Below are 21,213 nucleotides of genomic sequence, written 5' to 3' on the forward strand. Positions count from 1 at the left end.
TGACCCTGTGTACAACAGCCCTAAACCCTGCTCTATCCCTTGCCAATCTTATTGTCTCAGACACGCCTACTCCATTACCCCAGTGACTGAATCAGTCCATCTTATCGAGGGTCTTCCTCTCTTGTGCAGTCCCTCCAGCCTCCCAAGCATGACGTCCCTCTCCAAGGACTGATCCTTCCTTGCAACATGTCCAAAGGATGTCAGACGGAGCTTCAGAATTCTTGCCTGCAAGGAGCAGCTTGGCTTCACTCTCTCCAGGACAAACTTGTTTGTTCTCACAGAAGTCCATGGTATATTCAATACTCTTCTCCAGCACCACAGTTCAAAGGCATCAATTCTCTTTTTTTATCATCCCTGGTCATCGTCCACCGCTCTTATGCATAGCAAGTAATTGCAAAGACCATGGCCTGTATCAGGCACACCTTAGTCTCCAGACTGACATCGGTGCTCTTCAGTACTTTGGAGAAGTCTCTGACAACAGACTTGCCCAATGCAAGACAATATTATATACCAAATCTATAGGATTCATCAACCTCCCCTGGAAATTCGTGTAGCATGAATGGAGGAGAAGATGCTCTTAGGTACAAGAAGTCAATCCTGGAGCAGAAGTTAAAAACTCCTAAGTCAAGAGATACTGCTCGCAGAGGAAGAAACTGGCAGCAGCTTGAGGCATTAGGAATCACAGAAGCCCAGAAAGATAGTGACTCAACTTACAGTCACAGAAACTTACAGGGTGATAAGTGAGTAACACTGAGAAGGAACGCATTCCTTGGAACCATCAACCGTGCACCTCAAAAGGGCCTCATCTGCCCGCAGAGACAGCTCAGAAGGCAGGAGGGAAGGAAAGAAGGGTGAACCGAAGTGGGAAGAAACAGGGAGTCAGGAGCAGAGTTGCTGTTACTCCAGGGGGCTTGCCATCAACTTGACAAAATTAAACACATATGGGTCATTGAAGGGAAGAGTACTTTGCTCTGTAAATGTTCACTCATCTCACAATAAAAAGTTATTTTAAAAAATTACAACTGGTGGATCTCAGTAATCTGATCTCAAATTGATTATAAGGATGGCACAGGACCAGCTAGGATTTCGTCATTATTCATGGAGTTATCGTTGTTAGATACCATCAAGTCAAGTATGACCCACAGGGATCCTATAAATGACAGATCTGAAGCCTGTCCTGTCCTGTGCCATCCTCCTCAGCTCTGACATACTTGAGCCCATTGCTGCAGTCATTGTGTCGATCCATGTCATTGAGAGTCTTCTTCTTCTTCGCTGTCCCTCCACATTTCCAAGTGTGATGTTTCTTCTCAAGAAATAGCCCCTCCTGAGACAAAGATTCTCACCTCTGGGCCAATTGGCAGCATCAGGATGGATGGTGAAGAGATTGAACTTGTTCAAGCTTTAGTTTGCTTGGCTCCACAGTCAACACTCTTGGCACCAGTAGTCAGGAAATTAGGGGACGTGTTGCAATGGGAAAGTCTGCTGTTAGGGACCTTTACAGAGTTCTGAAGAGCAATGGTGTCTCTCGGGAGACTAGGGTGCGTCTGATGCAAGCCATGGTCTTTGCAATCACTTGTTGTGCATCAGAGAGTTGGACAATGACCAAGGAGGATGGAAGGAAAATTGATGCCTTTGAGCTGTGGTGCTGGAGAAGAGTATTTAATATACCATGGACTGATAGGAGAACAAACAAGTTCATCCTGGAGAGAGTGAAGCTAATCTGCTCCTTGCAGGCAAGAATTCTGAAGCTCCGTCTGACATACTTTGGACATGTTGCAAGGAGAGACCGGTCCTTGGAGAGGGACATCATGCTTGGGAGGGTGAAGGGACAGCACAGGAAGGGAAGACTCTCTATGAGGTGGATTGATTCAGTGACTGGGGTAACCGGGATGGTTGTGTCAGAGACAATGCACAGGACAGAGCAGAGTTTGGGGTTGTTGTATGAGTCGCAAGTGACTCGACAGCACATAACAACAACAACAACATAAGAAGATATGTCTTGGAGATGGTGCAGCCGTAGTGCCCTTTGGAGGCAAGAATGACAAGGCTTCACCTCACTTAATTTGGACGTGTTACAAGGAGGGGCTTTTCATTGGAGAAGGACATGATACTGGGAATGGTGGAGGGTCAATGAAGAAGAAGACCCTCAACTAGGTGAACTGACACGGTGACTGCTACAATGAGCTTTTGTGTGTCAGAAAGTGTGAAGATGGCACAGGATAGAACAGGGTCCAGCTCTTTTGTTCATAGGATTGCTATGAGTCGAAATTGACTCGACGGTGCCTACCAACAACAAAAACAACAAAGTTCTGTGGTACACAAGGTCTCTGACAGCATGGGCTGACTGGGTAACTGCCAGTGGTTAATATTACTGAGCATCTTTTCAGGCACTTAGTCACCATTTGTACTTCCTCTTGGAAGAATTGTCTCTTGCTGTCATTAGCTATCATCGAGTTAGCTCTGTCTCCTAGTGAACCCGTGTACGTACAAGTGGGAAACCTTATCTGATCCTGTACCGTCCTCACTCTCTCCCTCTGCTGTGTCTCTCTGTTAAGACGCCCACAACTCAACATCTCTTGGTATTTTTCTCCACTGGATTGGTCCGCCGCTCCCCCACCTCGCCCTACACCGCTTCCTTAGAGTCCTTTGGAATGGTCACATAGTCAGCCTTCACACAGTTCACACTTAGTGCACCTTCTCCTCAGTTTCTGTCCTGAAGGTTCTTCTAATCCTTGGCCGGCCAAAAGGACACATCTCCTCCTGCTTCTTGTTAGTTGACTTCAACTCTCGGCAACTTTATTGAAAGAAAGAAGGAAAGCAACACCTAATCCCGTGCCAGCTTCATAGCTTTGAGTCCATTGTTGCAACTCTTGTGTGACTCCACCGCCTTAAGGCTTTCTCCCGTTTTGCTGACTCTCCACTCTTCCAACCATGATGCCCTTTTCCAGCCGTCGGTGTTTCCTCACGATGTGTCCACATCCCAGCTGCCACTGCAGCCCTCTCTAGACCAGGCCCCTCATTATCTCACACACCACATGCTTCCTCGCTGGGGCTCTGGAGCTGACACATCTGCTTATCAAGACTGGGTACAAGAAGTTCAAATCAACTCAAATGAATCCTGGGGCGAAGTAAGTAAATAAAGCTAACTTAAGCTACCAACCAGCAACAAAACCAGAAAGAGAACAAACAAAAACTCACCAATGAGTCTCTGAAAGTCCAGACATTAATTGGCAGTTTAGGTATGCCTTGGTCCATGCAACCAACTGCTGGTGGATGAGTTCTTTCTCAAGTCTTTCAGTTCTACTTTTCTGCTTTGACCCTAAACTCAAGGCGTCTCTCCAGCTTGGTGGCAGGTTAGCGACCCTCCCCCCCCCCGGCTTATATGTCACCAACTTGACCACTCCCGCAGAAAGAAGTGAATCTTTTTACTCATCCCACTGTCAGTGAGTTGATTCTGATAGCCGCCCCATAAGGCAGAGTTGTCGTTGTGTGCTGTTGAGTTGGAACCAAATTCTGGCTTGACCCTTCCACTGGCTTTTTAGAGGCTGTAAATCGCGAGGGAGGAGAATGCCCATCTTTCACTCTTAGATAAGAGCAGCTGGTGGATTTGAATCATCTGCCTTTGGGTTGGTAGCACCACTCCTTAGCCACTGGGCAACCAGAGCTCCCTGAGGAGGACAAAGTATGACTTCAATAGGAGGCCCACGGCCATAAATCTTCATAGAAGCTTGGCTCCCTCATCTTTCTCCCTCAGGACCTGGTGGCGTCAAACCACTAACCTTTGGGTGAACAGCAGAATGCTTTCATCTCTATCCTACCCTGGATCCCTTATTTACTGATGAACAACAACAACAAACCCAAACAAACCAACCTAGTGCCCTTGAGTTGTGCCCCACTCATGATGACCCTCCCTACTGTCTTCTGAGACTAAATCTTGAGGAGACTCTCAAGGACTGACTGGTGGATTCAAACCACTGACCTTCTGAATATGAGCCCAGCTAGCCGCCACCAGGTCACCTTTTCTTACTAATCGAAGCTGAAGGCATTGCTGTGAAATTAGAAACTGCTCATAGCTGAGCCTCCAGAGGATTTTCTGAGCCTGTAAATCAAATGGGAAGATACGTTGTTGTTTCTTGTTATGTGCCGTCGAGTCGCTTGCGACTCATAGCGACCCTATGTACAACAGCCCTAAACTCTGCTCTGTCCTGTGCCAATCACACTGTCTCCAACACTCCCATCCCGATTATCTCAGTCACTGAATCAATCCACCTCATAGAGGGCCTTCCTCTCCTGCACTGTCCCTCCACCCTCCCAAGCATGATGTCCCTTTCCAAGGACCTGTCCCTCATTACAACATGTCCAAAGTATGTTAGATGGAGCCTCAGAATCCTTGCCTCCAAGGAGCCACCCTGTATAACCCTCTTCAGGATGAATCTGTTTGTTTTCCTAGCAGCCCATGGTACTCTCAACACTCTTCTCCAGCACCACAGCTCAAAGGCATCAATTCTCCTTCTATCTTCCTTGGTCATTGTCCAACTCTCTGATGCATAACAAGTGATTGATAAGACCATGGCCTGAATCAGATGCACCTTAGTCTCCAGAGAGACACCATTGCTCTTCAGTGCTTTGAAGAGGTCCCTAACAGCAGACTTTCCCATGGCAATGCGCCTTTTAATTTCCTGGCTACTGGTACCAAGAGTGTTGACAAGCAAACTAAAGCTGTGAACAATCTCAATCTCTTCACCATCCATCCTGATTCTCATCCAGTGGTGAGAATCTTTGTCTTCTTGACATTGAGCCTCAATTCATATTGGAGGCTGCAGTCCTTGACCCTCTGCAGCAGGTGCTTCAGGTCCTCCTCCGTTTCAGCAAGCCGGGTTGTGTCATCTGCATAAGACAGATTGTTGATAGATCGTCCACCAATCTTGACCCCACCTTTCTCCTCATAGAGCCCAGCCTCCCGGATATAGCCCGTCTTTATCCACTGTTATCAAGGTTGGCAGCACAAGTCCATACCCACTAGGTCATCAGTATGCCTCTGCTTGCTAACAGGTGTAACAAATGTCTTAGCGTTGATCCTCACTGGACTAGGCTAGGTCACGTGTCTTCCTTTGATCCAATCCGTTTTCACCAGGGAAATATAATAAACTGATTGGCTTGGTGTGGGTCTTATGTGCAGCCCTAAAGCTGGAGTAGCCTGCCCCATTTAAATGATACCAACTGAGGAGAGAAGAGGTGGTGCTATGGTTAAAGGGTTTGGCTGCAAACCAAAAAAGTCATTGGTTGGAAATCAGTAACTCTGGGGGAAGAAAGATGAGACACTGTACTTCCATGACGGTTTATAGTTACAGAAACCCGGTTTGGAAGTTCTGTGAAATCATCTTAAAGGCAGTGAGTGGATGGTGGTGAAGAGAAGAGATTCCTTAAGAGGAAATTGAGGCAGACACTGGGCCAGCAAACCCACAGACTTCTGCTATCGTGTTTTCTCCTCTGCCCAATGATGCACACAGCTCATCTCCTCATAGAGAAGCTTGGGTAGCGTGGTGCCTAGAGAGCTGCAATGCTAACCCAAAGGTGGCATCTCTCCAGTGGTTCAAATCCGCCAGGGTGTCTCAGTGGGAGAAAGATGGGCAATCTCCTCTCATGCAATTTAAAGCCGTGGAAAAAGCCGGTGAAGGTTCAGCTACGAATCATTTCCAACTTGGCAGAAATTAATTTGAGCTTTCCTTTCTCTGTCCCCATATTCTGATCTCTGTCCAATTGTGATGCCTCACCACTCCTTGGTGACCTTGTCTATTTTTTTTAAAAAAAGCTGTTAAATGGACTCTGACTCACAGAACGCCTCCCACCCCTGCGGGTCAGAACAGAGCTGTGCTCTGAGGGGATTTTCACTGGCTGATCTGTTTGTTTGTTTCACCAGTTTATTTACAAAATTCTAATACAAATGCGAACAAATTCTTCCCATTTCCCTCACCCCTCCACCCATCAAATTGTACAGCTCAATGATTAATCCCCTCTCCCCCCTGCACATCCACATCCCTCTGCTTCCAGTCTCGCCCACCCCTCCTGGATCCTTATACTCATTCTACAAAATAACGGTCTTATACAATATTTATCCTTGTGGAACTGAGTTGGTTCACCCAGCATAATGCTCTCCAGTCCCTCCCAAGTTAGGTAATAATTTAAAAAGTTATTGCTCCTGCATGCTACATAGTATTCCATTGTGTGACTGCACCATAATTTCTCAATCCATTTGTTTGTGGTTGGACATTTGGGATGTTGCCAGGTTCAGAAAACCTACAGACTGGGAACAAACATCTGGTAATACTATCTCAGACAAGAATCTTATAACAAAAGTTTACAGACTACTCCTGGGCCTCCACAAGAAAAAGATTGATAACCCAATTAAAAATGGGCAAAAGACACGGAAGCAATTTCACAGAGCAAGATATTCAAAAGGCAAAGAGACATATGAAGAAATGCTCCAAATCATTGGCAATAAGAGAGATGCAAACCAAAACCACAATGAGGTGCCATCTCACTCCAGTAACAGTGGCAAAGTTTAACAGGGCAGCAAGTATTAGATGCTGGAGAGGATGTGGCAAGAAAGGAACTCTTATACTTTGTTTGTAAAATGGTGCAACCATTCTGTCAGGCAGTTTGGCGTTTCCTCAAAAAGCTGAACACAGAAATTCCACATGACCCAGCTCTTTCACAACTTGGAATATACCCTGAGAATATGAGAACTGAGGCACAAACTGAGATTTTTTTTTTTTTCATCAATGTCCATAGCAGCATTATTCACTACTGACTGGTTTTTTTGGAAGTAGATTGCCAGGCCTTTTCTCCTGTGTCACTTCTCCCAGCAGAGGACTTTCGCCGCCTGCACCACCACTCTCCACTTTTCAGAAGAAAATACGATGTCTAGTATTTGCCTAACATGAGCCTGACGATCATTCACCAGTGTTGTTGTTGTTGTTGTGGTGGTGGTGTGCTGTGGAGGCAGAACCGACCCAGTGAGTTTTCAGAGACAGTAAATCACATGGCAGGAGATTGCCCACCTGTCTCCTACTGGGCAGCTGTTGGATTTGAACCATGTGCCTTTGAGATTGCAGCGCAGCTTCTTACCACTAGGCCACCAGAGTTCCCAAAGAGGCTCTGTGACAGAAGAATGAAAATCCACTGGAGGGTCATCTATAAGTTGGTTCCTGATGGTACTCGAAACAATATCACCAAAGGGAGGAACCTGCACACCCATGTTTATTGCAGCTTTGTTCACAATAGCAAGGAGGTGGAAACAACCTGAGTGCCCATCAATAAACGAATGGATAGAGACGCTGTGTGATATATTTATACAAGGAATACTATGCTGCATTGAAAAACAAGGAACTCATGCAATATTATTCAAAATGGGTGACCCTGGAGGACATTATGCTGAGTGAAATATCTCAGTCAAACAGGGATAAATATTGCATGGTGCCACTGTTGTAGAATGAGACTGACTTCAGGGTTGGGGTAAGACTGAGAAAAACTGGATAAATTATGGATACTGCATTGAAACAGATGAGGGAGAGAACAGTTTAAAAGCAATATATGATAGAGTATTATGGTTATGACAAGAGTCCAGAATTAAGGTTGCATAGTAGAGTGTACTCGGGGCGAGGGGTGGGGGGTGCGGGGAGATTGTATACCAATGAAAGAATTTTTCTTTTACTTTTCAAAGAGAGGAACAAACTGGGGGTGGGGCGGGAGAAAAGTGCAACAATGAATGAATGGAAATCCAAAATCTCTGTAAATGTTCATTAAAATTAATAAAATTAAAAAAATTCCTACCATACTGAAGGAATTGAGGTAAGTGGTAAGGAGTTGCACTGCCAACCCTAAGGTACATGGTTGGAATCCACCAGAAGCTCTGCAGGAGAAATAAGAGAAGTCTCCTCGCCTGTGATTTACAGCCTCGAAAAACCTGAGAATCAACTAGGAGTGGGTTCCGGATCCACGTAACAAGAGCAGGCTCATTTTAGGGAGCTCTGGCCGCTTAGTGGGGAGGAGTTGCACCATCAACCCAAAGGCACAGAGTTTGAATCCACCAGGTGCTCCCAGGAGACAGATGGGCAATCTTCTCCTGGGCGATTTACAGCCTCTGAAAACCCACTGGAGGATCAGCAACAGCAAGGGCGAGGAGTGGGGTCTGGGGAGAAAGAGTGGGATTTCAGAGGGCAGGAGCAGAAATGGGAAAGGCTCAGGAATTGGGAGCCTTGGCAGTTAAAGCACTTGGCTGTTAATTGAAAGAGAAGGTCCTGTTTAGAACCCACTCAGGTGTCAGGAACCGAGGGGAGCTGAAGTGCTGTTATTTTGCAGGAGAGGGTGCAGCCCAGACCCAGGCGACCTGTGCGCGCGCCACTGGAGGAAGTCCTGGGAGGGGCGTGGCCGGGGGTGTGTGTGTGTGGATCACGCTTACGGCGCCCCCTTCGCTCACACACCCCTCCGAGCGCCGCAATCCTTCCCCTGTGGTCCCGCCTCCTCCTGAGAGCGACGGGGCCGCTGTCCAACCAGCGCCAGGGGCAGACCACGGCTCAGCCAATCACGCTTCGGGGGACGGAGCTGGGGAGGGGGCTCGCAGAGTCAGGGGAGGGGGCCGGGGCCTCGAAGGGCTTCTCAGCAGCGGCGACTGGCAAGCCATGGCGCTGGGGCTGCAGCGCGCAAGGTACAGGGGTGCATGGTTAGGGGTGGTGGGAATTGGGGAGCTCTCCTGCCAGAGACCCCTGAATCAGGTGAAGTCTGCATGGGTGCGAGCCCACACCGGAGGTCCTCGGCTGGACCCACATCCTCTCTGCCCACCCTGTCTCCTCCACCTCTAGGGGGACTTGTAGAGGTGGGGCTCCCTCAAATCCCTGGCTGTCCTGCCCCTCCCTAGAGCAGAGACTTCGGGAATGATAATCCGCCTGAAATTTGGGGTCCCTGTAGAAGCGGGGCCAGTAGAGTTTAGGCCAGCCTGTTCTCCAGGGAGAGGCATTTTCTCTCCACAGATCGTCCCCTTTGACCTCACACCCTTCAAAATTGACATTGCTCTTTACTGGACCCCTGGGATCCTAGGAGGTATAGGACACCCCAAATTAATCCTTCCCAGGTATAGGGTATACTTTGGAATTTTGGATTGGGATCCTCAGATTGAGAATCACCGAGGCTCAACGACCGCCCCCCCTCCACCACCCCCCCACACACACACATCTTGACAGTTCTAGATGTCACGGAGAAGTTCCTTTCAAGAATTATCAGGAATCCTTTTCAGGGTCCCTTTTGTCTCCTTTCCAAAAGTAGGGTCACCCTCTTTAATACCAGGGAAACCAGATCTATTCGTACTCTCCCCACCCGTCCCTGTCCTGCCCTTATATCTGAAGCGTAAATGGAGGGTAAGGAAAGGCCCCACGCCACCCTTAATTTGGGGGCGACCCCACGGGAGAAAGGGGTGTTATGCCTAATTCAAGTGTGAGTCCCTGTGGAAGGGCCTAACTGAGGAATGTTTCTGGATTCACCTCTTAGCAGGTGCAGGTCCCCTGGGACCGAGGGGAGCCCGGGCCCTAGGGTCCACTGACACGGGACCCCACCTGCACACCTTCTCAGGGGACCCCGGGACACGCCCCAAGTCCCCGGTTTTCCCTGTCCAATCTGAGGCGTCCAGCAAGCCTCACCCCCTTCCCGCCTCCCCAGCTCACAGGGCTGATTTGATCTGTCCACACCTCCATCTTGCTGACCCCCCTTTTCCAGTCCTCCCCCCATTCCCTTCTATTCCGGTCCCTGGCTCTAAGCCCACCAGGCAACTCCAGCCCACCCCCTTCTGGACCAGCCGTAGACCCGCCCCTCCCAGCGCCCCCTCCTAGCTGGGTGGGGCCCCTCTTGGCTGCGCTGGGGTGCGCCCCCCTCCCCACTCAAGGCCAGCCCTTTCCTGTCGGGTCATCCCTCTGCCGCCACACTGCGCACCACCCACTCGTAACTCGCACCCGGATCCGATCCTCAACCCCTCCGGCGCCCCCGGGATGTCACCTCGGCCAAAGGGGGTCTGGGCGATGGTGAGTGGACCCAAAACACCCCTTCTCTCATGCCTTTGGGTCTGGCTTGCTGCCACCCCAACCAACCCAGGCAGGGTTGTTCTTGAGGCATCCCTAATGGCCTCACCAGGGGTAGAGAAGGTTCTGGAAAGAGATAGGCTTTTGAGGATGGATACCGCTCTGGATGTCTGGGTCGCTGATAATGAGCAGAGTCGGGGTTATGACACCCTTGTTGGGCCTGTCTCCCGTCTCTCAGTCCACTTCCAAGCAGTGGCAAGAAGAGTCCCAGCCCAGCTCCAACCTAAGGCTCCCAATTCCCTTACACTTTTTCCAGACTCTTAATACCCAATTGCGAGTAGGGAGGAGAGCAGCCCGGAGCAGTTCGGAATGTGGGGTGGGGTCTCCACTTTTCTCCTCTGCTTCACTTGTGGGTAGTGAGCTCCTTAGGGAAGTAAAGATGTGGCTTTCTCTCCTTCCTGAGTAGAGGGTGCCAGGCCCCAGCCCCCCTCACCCAGCCTCAGCCCGGGGCCTCCAGGCCCTGGCCCCACCCCTGTTCTCTGCTGGAACACGGAGGAAGAGTGGCAGGGTTCCAGCTGCACGTCCCAAGCTGGGCAGAGCGCCAGGGGGTTGGACCAGGCCCGGGCGTGGGGCCAGCCAGGGAGCCCGGCCAGCTAGGGAGCTCCAGAGGCGCAGGGGTGGGGCCGGAGGAGGGCCCGGAGCTGCTGGGCAAAAAAAAACAGAACCTAGAAGTGGACCCCTGAGTGGGTATGCTCAGAAGACATGACTTTTAAGCCCCCAAGTCAGGGTTTCAAGCCTGTTTCTTCCCTTTTCTCTGTGTGCCTTTGTGCCAGCAACCACCTGACCCCCCCCCCCTTGCTGAGGCTCAAAATGGGGTGCCAGTGAGACAGTATTGGGGTAGGACACAGATCACAGAGAGTCGGGGCCGAAGTGGATGGACTTGCTCTGAATAATAGCTCCACTCGTTACAAGCCATATGTGGCCTTAGGCACGTAGTGTCACCTCTCCAGGCCTGTTGATTTGTCAGGAAGATGGGGGTGGTAATGGCACATAAAAATCAAAACCAAACAACAACAACAAAAAATAAATAAATAAATAAAACCCACAGGAGTGGCACTCACTTCCTAAACAACATGCCTCTGGAAACTGAACTTTAATTAATGCCAATAGTTGTAGAAGGACTTCAAGCCTTTTGTTTACTATGAATCGTGCTCCACTCGAGAACAATCAACAACGACAAACGGCAGATAAAGGAACCCTAGTAGCTCAGGTGTTAAAGTGTTCAGCTGCTGAACAACCCAGGTCAGCAGTTCAAACCCACCAGCCGCTGCTCTGGGGGAGAAAGATGAGATAGTGTATTTCTGAAAAGACTGGACCTTCTTTGGCAATTCTGTTGAGCCCTATAGCATCACTATGAATAGGAATCAACTCTACAGCAGTTGGTAATAGCAGGTTCCAGGTCAGGCCAGTTACCTGGTGACACCCCTGCTCAGAGCTCCTGTCCTGTGGGGTTTGGGGGAGGCTTTAACAAGACCTCAGGTTGTTGTTGTTGTTAAGTGACATCGAGTCGTAGGCGACTCATAACGACCCTATGAACGAAAGACCTGCAACACTTGTATAACTTTCATCCTCTCTCCAGTTTCTTAGGGTTTCAGGAGGCAAGCTATTTCAGAAGTAGATGCCACTCCTGCTTCCAAGTTTGTTTTAATCCCAGGTAGTGCCCACTATTTGGATTTGACTGTTAACCTAAAGGTACCATTCAGTGGTCCCATGGAAGAAAAAGCCTGGTCATCTGCTTCCATTACCGATGTAACCAAGAAACCCCTAAGGGCCTTTCTTCTACACGTACCACGTAGGGTCACTGTAAGTTGCATTTGACCTGACGACATGCAACAAGAATGACAACTTGTTAATGACATTCCATTTGTTGAACTATTGTTTCTATTACAATCAGTGTTACAATGCTTAGAAAAGTGAAATCAAAGAAAGAGACCTTCAGTGAGATGAAGCGACTCAGAGATTGCAACTCTGGGCTTAAGCAAGGTGGAGATTGTGAGGATGACACAGGATAGGGCAGGGTTTAAACTGATTGTTCATAGGGTCGCTGTGAGTCATAGCTGACTCAAGAGCACTTAACAGTATTATTGACAATACCTTCTGTTGTTGTTATGTGCCATCGAGTCACCTGTGACCCATAGCGACCCTATGTACAGCAGCTCTGAAGCCTGCCCTGTCCTGAGCCAGTCCCACTGATCCAACACACCAACCCCTATTACCCCAGCCACTGCAACGATCCATCCCATCCGGGGTCTCCCTCTCGTGCGCTGTCCCTCCACCCTTCCAAGCAGGATGTCCCTCTCCAAGGATCAGTCCCTCCTATTCAAGGTTCACACATACGAGTCACATATGTACTTGACATATTTGCACATTCTAGGCCAGATGCTTCCACCACAGGCCATACCCATTACCCAGTTCTCGAGAGGTGAGCCCGAACCTTCCATCCCTGACATGGCAAAGCATGATAATAGTGTGTGAGTTGTACACATTGTTGCTGTTAGCAGTAGTTTCAGTCTGGTCAGCCCATGTCATGTATGACATTGCCCAGCGCTGTGCCGTCTTCACAGTCGCTGGCGTACCTGAGTCCAGTGCTAGCGCGATGTACACAGAAAGGAGGTCTGGGACTAACCAGTGGTTCGTGTCTACCAGCAGCTCAGCAGGGAAAAGATGGGCAATCTCCTCTCGTGCAATTTACAGCAGCGGAACATTGTAGGGTCAACTATGCATTAACTTCAACTTGACAGCAATGAGAAAGATGCCAAGCTGTGTCCTGTGATCCGTAGGATCACTGGCTAGAGCAGATCACCAGGCCTTTCTTCTTTGTCTATTGTAGGCTGTAAGTTCTGTGGAAATGTGTCCACCGTGAGTGACTCTGGTGGAATTTTAAATACTAGTACATGGCTTCCAGCATTATATAACGCATGTTATGTGCTGTCATGTTATGTGTGTTATGAGTCAGATCTGACTCATCGCTGACACTTCAGCAGGTTTTCAGAGGCTGTAAATCACACCGGAGATCGCCTGTCTCTCATGCAGCAGCTGGTGGATTCCAACTGCCTGCCTTTGGGTTGGCAGCACAACTCCTTGTGACTAAGCTGCCACAAACACATTGGGGCAATTCTCTTCTGTCCTACAGGGGTCACTATGAGTCAGAATGGACGGGACAGCAGTAGGATTGTTTGATTTGGGGTTTGGGTGAAAGGATTAAGCCCTGAGTTATAAACCAAAAGGTCAGTGCTTTGAATCCATCCAGAGACACCTCGGAAGAAAGGCCTGGCAATTTGTCTCCAAAAAAAATCACAAACCATTTAAAACCCTATAGTGTGCAATTCTCCTTTGACCCACTTGGGGTCGCTACGATTCACAGTTGACTCGAAGGTAACCAGCCTGATGTATTTAATCAAGGAAAGCCCAGGTTTCTGGGAAGGAAGTGAGAGGCCCATACTTTCCCTCCAAACATTCAAAGAACAGGCTGAGAGCTGGAAGGAGGGTCCCCAGCGGCCCCCAGCTGTCTCCTTCTGGAGGGACTAGCCTGGCCCTAGAGAGAGGATTACAGAGCCCAGCTGCCTGGGAAGTGGGGCACTGGCCTCACCCCCACGCCTGTTCCCTCCATGGGGCCCCCAGAGTGGCAAAGCCCGCCCACCCCACCCTCTGGGCAGGAAGACAAACACTGGTGGAACAGAACAGGACAGTATGTCCTCTTGGGCAGGCAGGACAGGACTGAAGGCCCCTGACCCCTACCAGCTGGAAGGGAGGGGATGGGGTCATCCTGGAGCCTGGACCTCATCCCCAACACCCGCCGCCCAGCCTGCCCCCTCTGTGTCCCCTGTAGCATACATGGAGTTTGGGTTGTTTGGGGTTGGTTGCGCTTTTTTTCTTTTTCTCTTGTGCAGTCAGACAGGAAAATCCCCTTCTCTCTGCTCCTCAGCCTGGGTGTGGGGTTGATGCCACCCCCAGATATGGCCTCTGACTCCTCTGTGAAACCTCCACACTCAGATAGTTGGCTTTCCTTGGGTGGAGCACAAAGAAGGAATTAGAGAAAAATGAAGGCTTTGCAACCTCACAAAAACAAAACAAAAAAAAAAAACCAACCACTGCCATCAAGTTGTCAAATCATGACCCTCTGGCGGGTTTCCAAGAGCGCAGATCTCCACAAGAGGAAACTGCATGTCTTTTCCCCAGAAGCTATTGTTCCAGTCAATCATTCAGTTCAAATCTACCAGTTACACGCTATGCCACCAACTTCACCGCCTGGGTTCAAATCCCAGCTCTGCCAGTTACTGGTTCTGGGACTTCCTGGTCACCTTGCAGAGCCTCAGTTTCCCCTCTGTAATATAGAGGTTTAAAATGCCTCCCTTCTAGGACTTTTCAGAGGCAAATCGCTTAGCCAGTACCAGATGATGCATACATGCTTAGCCGGTTATGGTGCTGCCAGTTCCGTCTGTGGTGACCTCGTTAGTTGCTCTGTCTTCATGATCGCTGACCCATGTTTCTCTATCAAGTAAGCCCTTATGCTGACACGTCTAAAGAAAGCGCCTCAGACCATGGTCTATGTTCATTTCATTTTCATAAGCAGATAGCCAGGCCTTTCTTCCTAGTCTGCCTTAGTCTGGAAGTTCCACTGTAATCTAGCCATCCGAGATAGGAAACCCTGCTGGTATTGGAAATACCAGTGGCAAAGCTGCCAACATCACAGCAACTTGCAAGCCACCACAAACAAAAGGAGAGACAGATTTTGTTGTTGTTGTGTTGTTGTTGTTGTTGTTGCTGTGGGCCATTGAGCTGGAATTACCTCATAACTGACCCTCCAGCAGATTTTCAGTTGATGGAGAAGGTTGCCCATCTTTCTTCTGATGAGTAGCTAGTGGGTGGATTCAAACCTTGTACCTTGGATTGGCAGTGCAACTCATTATTACTAAAGGGTGCAGCCAGAGTGATCCTTGGAGGCAAGGATGGCCAAGCTTCATCTCTTATACTTTGGATGTGTTGCTAGGAGAGGCTATTCCTTGGAAAAGGCTGTCATGCTTGGAAGGGTAGAGGGTCAGTGAAGAAGAAGACAACCTCCCTCGAGATGGATTGACACAGTGACTGGAGAAGTGGGCTCAAGTGTATCAGAAATGGTGAGGACGGCCCAAGATAGGACGGGATTCACTATGAGTCGTACTCAGTGGCACCTATTGATAAAAAGCCTCCAGAGCTTCCCTGACAGACAAATGCTGTTGTTTGTCGTTGTTGTTGTTGTGTGCCATCTAATCAACTACAACCCATAGTGACCCGATGAACAACAGATCTGCATCCTGTCCTATCCTGTGCTGTCCTCACCATCCCTGATACCCTCAATCATTGTATCAATCAAGCCATCTTTGTTAAAAACTTTATTATTCATTTTAATGAACATTTACAGAGACTTTGGATTTCCATTCATTCATTGTTGCACTTTTCTCCCCTCCTAATTCTCCTCCCCCTCCCAGTACACTAGCCTCTTGGAAAAGTAAAAGAAAAATTCTTTCATTGTTTTACAATCTCTCCCTCAGGTCCACTCCACTATGCAGCCTTCGCTCTGGACTCCTGTCATGACAATAATATCTAATCACATATCCCTTTTAAACAGTTTTCTCCCTCATCTGTTTCAATGCAGTACACATTATTGAACCCATCTTTATTAATCTCCCCCCATCCCCGATGTCAGTCCTGTTTTACAACAGTGGCCCCATGTAGTATTTGTCCTTTTGTGACTGAGATACTTCACTCAGCATAATGTCCTCCAGGCTCACCCATTTTGAATAATATTGCATGAGTTCCTTGTTTTTCAATGCAGCATAGTATTCCATTGTGTGAATATACCACAGCTTCTCTAACCATTCGTTTGTTGATGGGCACTTAGGTTGTTTCCAACTCCTTGCTATTGTGAACAAAGCCGCGATAAACATGGGTGTGCACAATCAGTCCATCTTGTTTAGGGTCTTCCTCTCTTTTGCTGACCCTGCACCTTTCCAATAGTCTCTCCTGACGACATGCCCAAAGCAAGTGAGACAGAGCGCAGCCCTCCTTGCCTCTAAGGAGCGCTCTGGTTGTACTTTCTCCAGGACCTATCTGTTCTTTCAGCCGTTCATGGGACATTCAGCATTCTTCTCCAACACAACCCAAATGTATCGATTTGTCTGTCATCCTTATTCATTGTTCAACTCTCTGATGCATAACAGGTGATTGGAAAGACCATATTTGACTTAGGCGCTCCCTAATTATAGCTGTTCATTAGTGGGCTTTAGCGATATGATACATACCTCGAACCCCAAACCACCGCCACCACGTTGGTTCCTGATTATGCCCTGATGAACTCAGGACTATGAAGTGGATATAAAGGGCAGAAGTGAGAGGCTACCTGTTGGCTGAACAGAAGCCTGGGATTGGTTTGCTGTGTTTATGGCAACTTTCTTTTGAGTTTCCAAGGCTGTAAATCTTAAAGAGAGCAAATTGCTTCCCTTTTCCTTATTATTCATCTAGATGAGACGATATAAACTTAGAACGCAGAGACATTATTGCCCTGTTCTAACAATGATTAGAACTTACCCATCAAGTGAGAATTGACTCATAGCTGATCCTTCAGTGGGGTTTGAAGCCTGTAAAATGTGCAGGAGGAGACTACCTATCTTTCTCCTGAGGAGTAGAGGGCGGATTCCAACCACAGACTCTTCAAAGAAAGATGAACAACACCCCCCCACCCCGTGTGACTGACAGCCTCTGCAAACCAATGGAGAGTCAGCTATGTTCTGACTTCATGGTAACTATTTTGAAGGTTTGGGATTTTTTTTCTTTTTTTGGGGGGGATTTTTTTTAACATTGGGGCGGGGGGGCACTGACAAATCAGGAGGAGACTGTTCCTCCTTCTTCAGCAGAGCACCTGGTGGATTCAAACCGTGAACCTCTGGAATTGCAGTGCAGCTTCTTGCCACTAGGCCACTAGAGCTCACCTTAGTTTTTATAGGGTGTTCATGGCATATCATATAGAAGAAGCCCTGGTGGTGTAGTGCATTGTGGTTTTGTACTGCTAACCAAAAAGTCAGCTGTACAAAGCCACCAGTCACTCAGGGAGAAGGCTGAAAAGTTTCCTCCTGTAAAGATTTAGAACCTCAAAACTACTCTGACTGTAGGCGGTACCTCTAAAGATTAATGAGTGAAACCCACTCAGGGGTGCTGCGTGAGAAAGTCCTGGTGATCGGCTGCCACCAAGAAAACTCCAGGGAGCAGTTCTCTGAAATGCAAGGGCCAATATTTACTTGATAACAATGGTCAGGCTCTAAGGTTGTTGTTGTGGTTTTTTGTTTTATTTTGTTTTTAAATTTATTTTATTATCTTTTTGTGTGTGTGTACCACCAAATCAGATCTGACTGGGACAGGAGATTGCCCCTCCGTCTCCAGCAGAACATCTGGTGGATTTGAACCGCATACCTCTGGGCTTGCAGCACAGCTTCTTGCCACTAGGCCACCAGAGCTCCCTATGGGGTTTGTTGTTTGTTTGTTTTATTTTAAAAAATATAATCTACAGATTTTGGATCCAGGTGATTCTAGAGTGTAAATTTGAAGACTGGCCAAAACAAGAAGCAGCACTAAGTCTTGGAGACAAACTCAGAACCATAGAGATAAAGAAAGCAATTTAAGAGTTCAAGCAGTTGTAATGTAGCCTGGCTTCACTAATTAGGAGCAACATATACCTCTCTGTACCTCTGTTTCCTCATCTGTTCAGCAGTGATAATATTATCACCTTCTTTCTAGGTTTGTCCGAGCACTGAATGGATGGGTCTGTGTAAGTTAGATGCTTGCCCTGACAACTGACCAAGTAGTAGGACCTGAAAACCACTGCCAGCTGCCTTCAAGTCAGTTCTGACTCAGAGATCCCATTCTCCTCCGTAGGGTTTTCAGTGACTGGTTTTTACCGAAGTAGATCACCCAGCCTTTCTTTCAAGGCCCCTCTGTTGTAGACTCAAATCATCACCTTTCAATTAGCAGATGAACGAGTTGACCCTTATTGACACTCAAACCCCTTATCCAAACCCCACTGCTATTGGTTAATTCTGACCATTAGCCTCCCGCTGTCATGATTCTGAGGCTGTAAATCTTTACAGGAGGAGACTGCCGATCTTTAACCCAAGAAGAAGCCAGCGGATTAGAACCACCAGCTTTTCTCCCTTACACACACCACCACCAGGGTGCATTTACAACACCCAAGTTGGAGATCTTTCTGACAAAATGCAACTCAATCTTGGTGTAGTTAGTGGGTTACTAAATGAAGTTGGGCTGTAACGCAAAGGTTGCCAGTTCGAATCCAGCTGCCACTCCTCTGGAGAAAGATGAGAGTCAAGATTTTCAGCCTCAGAGACATCAGGGAGGTTTGGCATGCTTTGTAGCTGACTGAAAAGCAGTGGAGTTGGTTTGCGTTTTATGCCCTGATGAACTCAGGACTATGAAGTGGATATAAAGGGCAGAAGTGAGTGGTTAACTGTTGGCTGAACAGAAGCCTGGGATTGGTTTGCTGTGTCTCCCTGGTGAGGCCTTGCCCCTCTTGGAGACCCTGCCGGTGGGTTTATTGAACTTTGATCTGTTCTCCAAGATTCCCAAGACTCAGCTCCGCTGAGAGGGGAAAGAGCAGGGGGCCTGGAAAGCTGCAGGCGGATTCTCCAAGAGCCCTGCCTCCTTGGCCTTAAGCCAGCTTTGCCACCCCCTCCCAGCAGGAGGCCTCTCAGTCCCCGAGATGTCCCTAGCCTGGGAAATAAAGAGCAGATAAGTCAGGGAGGGAACGGAGCGACCCTGGGCACGCCTCAGAGAGGAATGAGGCGCTGGGAAGGCAACATGAGCTGGCACGCGGACAGGTATGCGTAATTCTCCCAGGGCCAGTGGGGCCACGAATGGGCCCCAGCGGCACAGCTAGGCCGCGGGGACCCTGGGCCCTGAGTAGCAGCCGCGTGCAGGTCCTGACCTGCTCTTTCCCTGCCCGCCGAACCCTGTCCCTGCCCGCAGGTCGAGCACCGAGCTGCGCAAGGAGAAATCCCGGGACGCAGCTCGCAGCCGGCGCAGCCAGGAGACCGAGGTGCTGTACCAGCTGGCGCACACGCTGCCCTTCGCGCGCGGGGTCAGCGCCCACTTGGACAAGGCCTCCATCATGCGTCTTACCATCAGCTACCTACGCATGCACCGCCTGTGCAGCGCAGGTGAGCGGCTCCAGGGGAGGCCCCCCTCCCCGCCCCAAGAAGGCCCCGCCCCCCGAGAATTCCCAGAGCAGCGAGGCCCCGCCCTTGGGAAAACTAAATTCCTGGGAGGCCCCGCCCATGGGAAGCCATATCCCAGCAAGGCCCCGCCCAATTGTGGATGTCTTACGCACTGCGTCCCCGCCTTCTTGGAGTTGTTGACCAACGGGCGCGCAGCTCCCTGGGAAATCCCGCCTCTTTAGACGTCTATCACTTGTGAGGCCCCGCCCCCTCGCCTTGAGCTCCTGGAAAGCTGTTTTCTTAGAACTCTAAGGAATGGGAGGCATGATAATCCAAAGGCTCCACAACCTTCAGAAATTGGCGCCCTGGGAGACCTTTCTGGCTAGGTGTGTCTCTTTCAGAGGCTCATGCCCCATAAACCAGGTAAGCGTGGGTTCACTGGTGCTTACTCACTAATCGGTCGTGAACAGTTCAGCGTGTGTTCACAACAGATTAGTAAACTAGCCCCATGAAACCGTACAGTTGAGATAGTGAGTAAACACCAGCGAGTCCTGCTTACCTGGCTAGCTAGGTACTCCGTTCCTTTCGGAGATGGTTAACTTGAAAAGTGTCTGTGATTCTGCTTTGATTCTGTAGGAAAGTGCTGTGGGGCTGGGACAGTGACAGATGCCAGCAGTACCTAGAAGCAGAATCTTTGATGTCATGAAAAAATGTGAAATTGTAACGTTCCTGCGAGATACTACCTCCCATGCCTTTTTGCACTTGGGAGAATTCTTCTTACCTTTCCCCCCTCCTTCAAACCCTGTTCTCTTAAAAGCCACGCCCCCCCCTCAGCTCTCACCCAATTATAGTTTCACCTTTGTCCCACACCCTGATACAAGCCCCCTAGTATCCGAGGATCCTTAAAAATATTTTATTATGGAGGAAGTTTGGTCATCTAATTGACTCCATTAGAATCATCTGTCACACAGAATTCTACTTTTCTGGGAATCTCTGGTTCTTTTTAACATTTTTGTCCCCTGCGAATTCTGGCTTCTTCAGAATTCTCACACACACACACACACACACACACCCGCCCAGGGAACACCCGGAGTTCCTGGGTGGCACAAATGATTAAGCACTCAACTACTAACCAAAAAGGTGGGCACCGTCACCCAGAGGCACCTCAGAAGAAAGCCCTGGCAGGCTGTTTCCAAAAGGTCAAAGGCCACACAAAACCTCGGGGAGTGCAGTTCTACTCTGCAATACACATGGGGTTGCCCTCAGCTGGAAATTACTCAAAAGCTTCCGGGGTTGTGTTGGTTGGGTTTTGTTTGTTGTTTTTTTTTAATTAATTTTAATGAAAGTTTACAGAGACTTAGAGTTTCCAGCCGGTATGTGTTTCTTTAGGGAAGAACCAGCCAAGAATTTGGAATCCCGCAGGAGGCCTGACTTCCTTACAATTTTTACCCTCCTGGGCATTCCATCCTCTTAGCATTCTGTCCTCCTAGGTGATCTAACCCCATTAGAATTCTAGTGTCTTGGGAGATTCTGCCTCCTTTGAACCCTGTCTCCCTGGGAGATCCTGGAGCTCTGGTGGCACAGTGGTTAAGCACTCAGCTTGCTAACCAAAAGGCCAGTGGTTCAAACCCACCAGTAGCTCTGTAGGAGAAATGTGTGACTTCCATAAAGACTGCAATCTTGGAAATGCTATGGGGCAGCCCTGCCTTGTGCTGTAGGGACCCTGTGAATTGGAACTAACTAAATGGCAATCATATATATTTATATATATAATCTTTGATAAATGTTGATAGTTATAGAAGAAAGGCTTCAGGCCTTTTGTTCATAGGGTCGCTATGAGTCATGATCGACTCAAAGGCGATCAACAATTACATGTATATTTTTAA

The 21,213-nt window shown here is 48.7% G+C and overlaps 1 protein-coding gene across 1 annotated transcript in view; it reads left to right on the forward strand.

Moving 5' to 3' along the window:
• The first annotated feature begins 8,675 nt into the window (after positions 1-8,675).
• HIF3A (hypoxia inducible factor 3, alpha subunit) overlaps positions 8,676-21,213 on the forward strand; it is a 38,932-nt gene continuing 26,394 nt past the window's right edge. Inside the window, exons 1-2 of the mRNA XM_006898689.1 lie at positions 8,676-8,707; positions 19,140-19,330. Coding sequence (XP_006898751.1) covers positions 8,682-8,707; positions 19,140-19,330 — 217 coding nt within the window. The 5' untranslated portion in view covers positions 8,676-8,681. The remainder of the gene's footprint in view (positions 8,708-19,139; positions 19,331-21,213) is intronic.

The sequence above is a fragment of the Elephantulus edwardii genome, unplaced genomic scaffold, assembly GCF_000299155.1.
Source record: "Elephantulus edwardii isolate Elephantulus edwardi_28Jun2011 unplaced genomic scaffold, EleEdw1.0 scaffold00236, whole genome shotgun sequence".
Taxonomy (NCBI): Eukaryota; Metazoa; Chordata; class Mammalia; order Macroscelidea; family Macroscelididae; genus Elephantulus; species Elephantulus edwardii.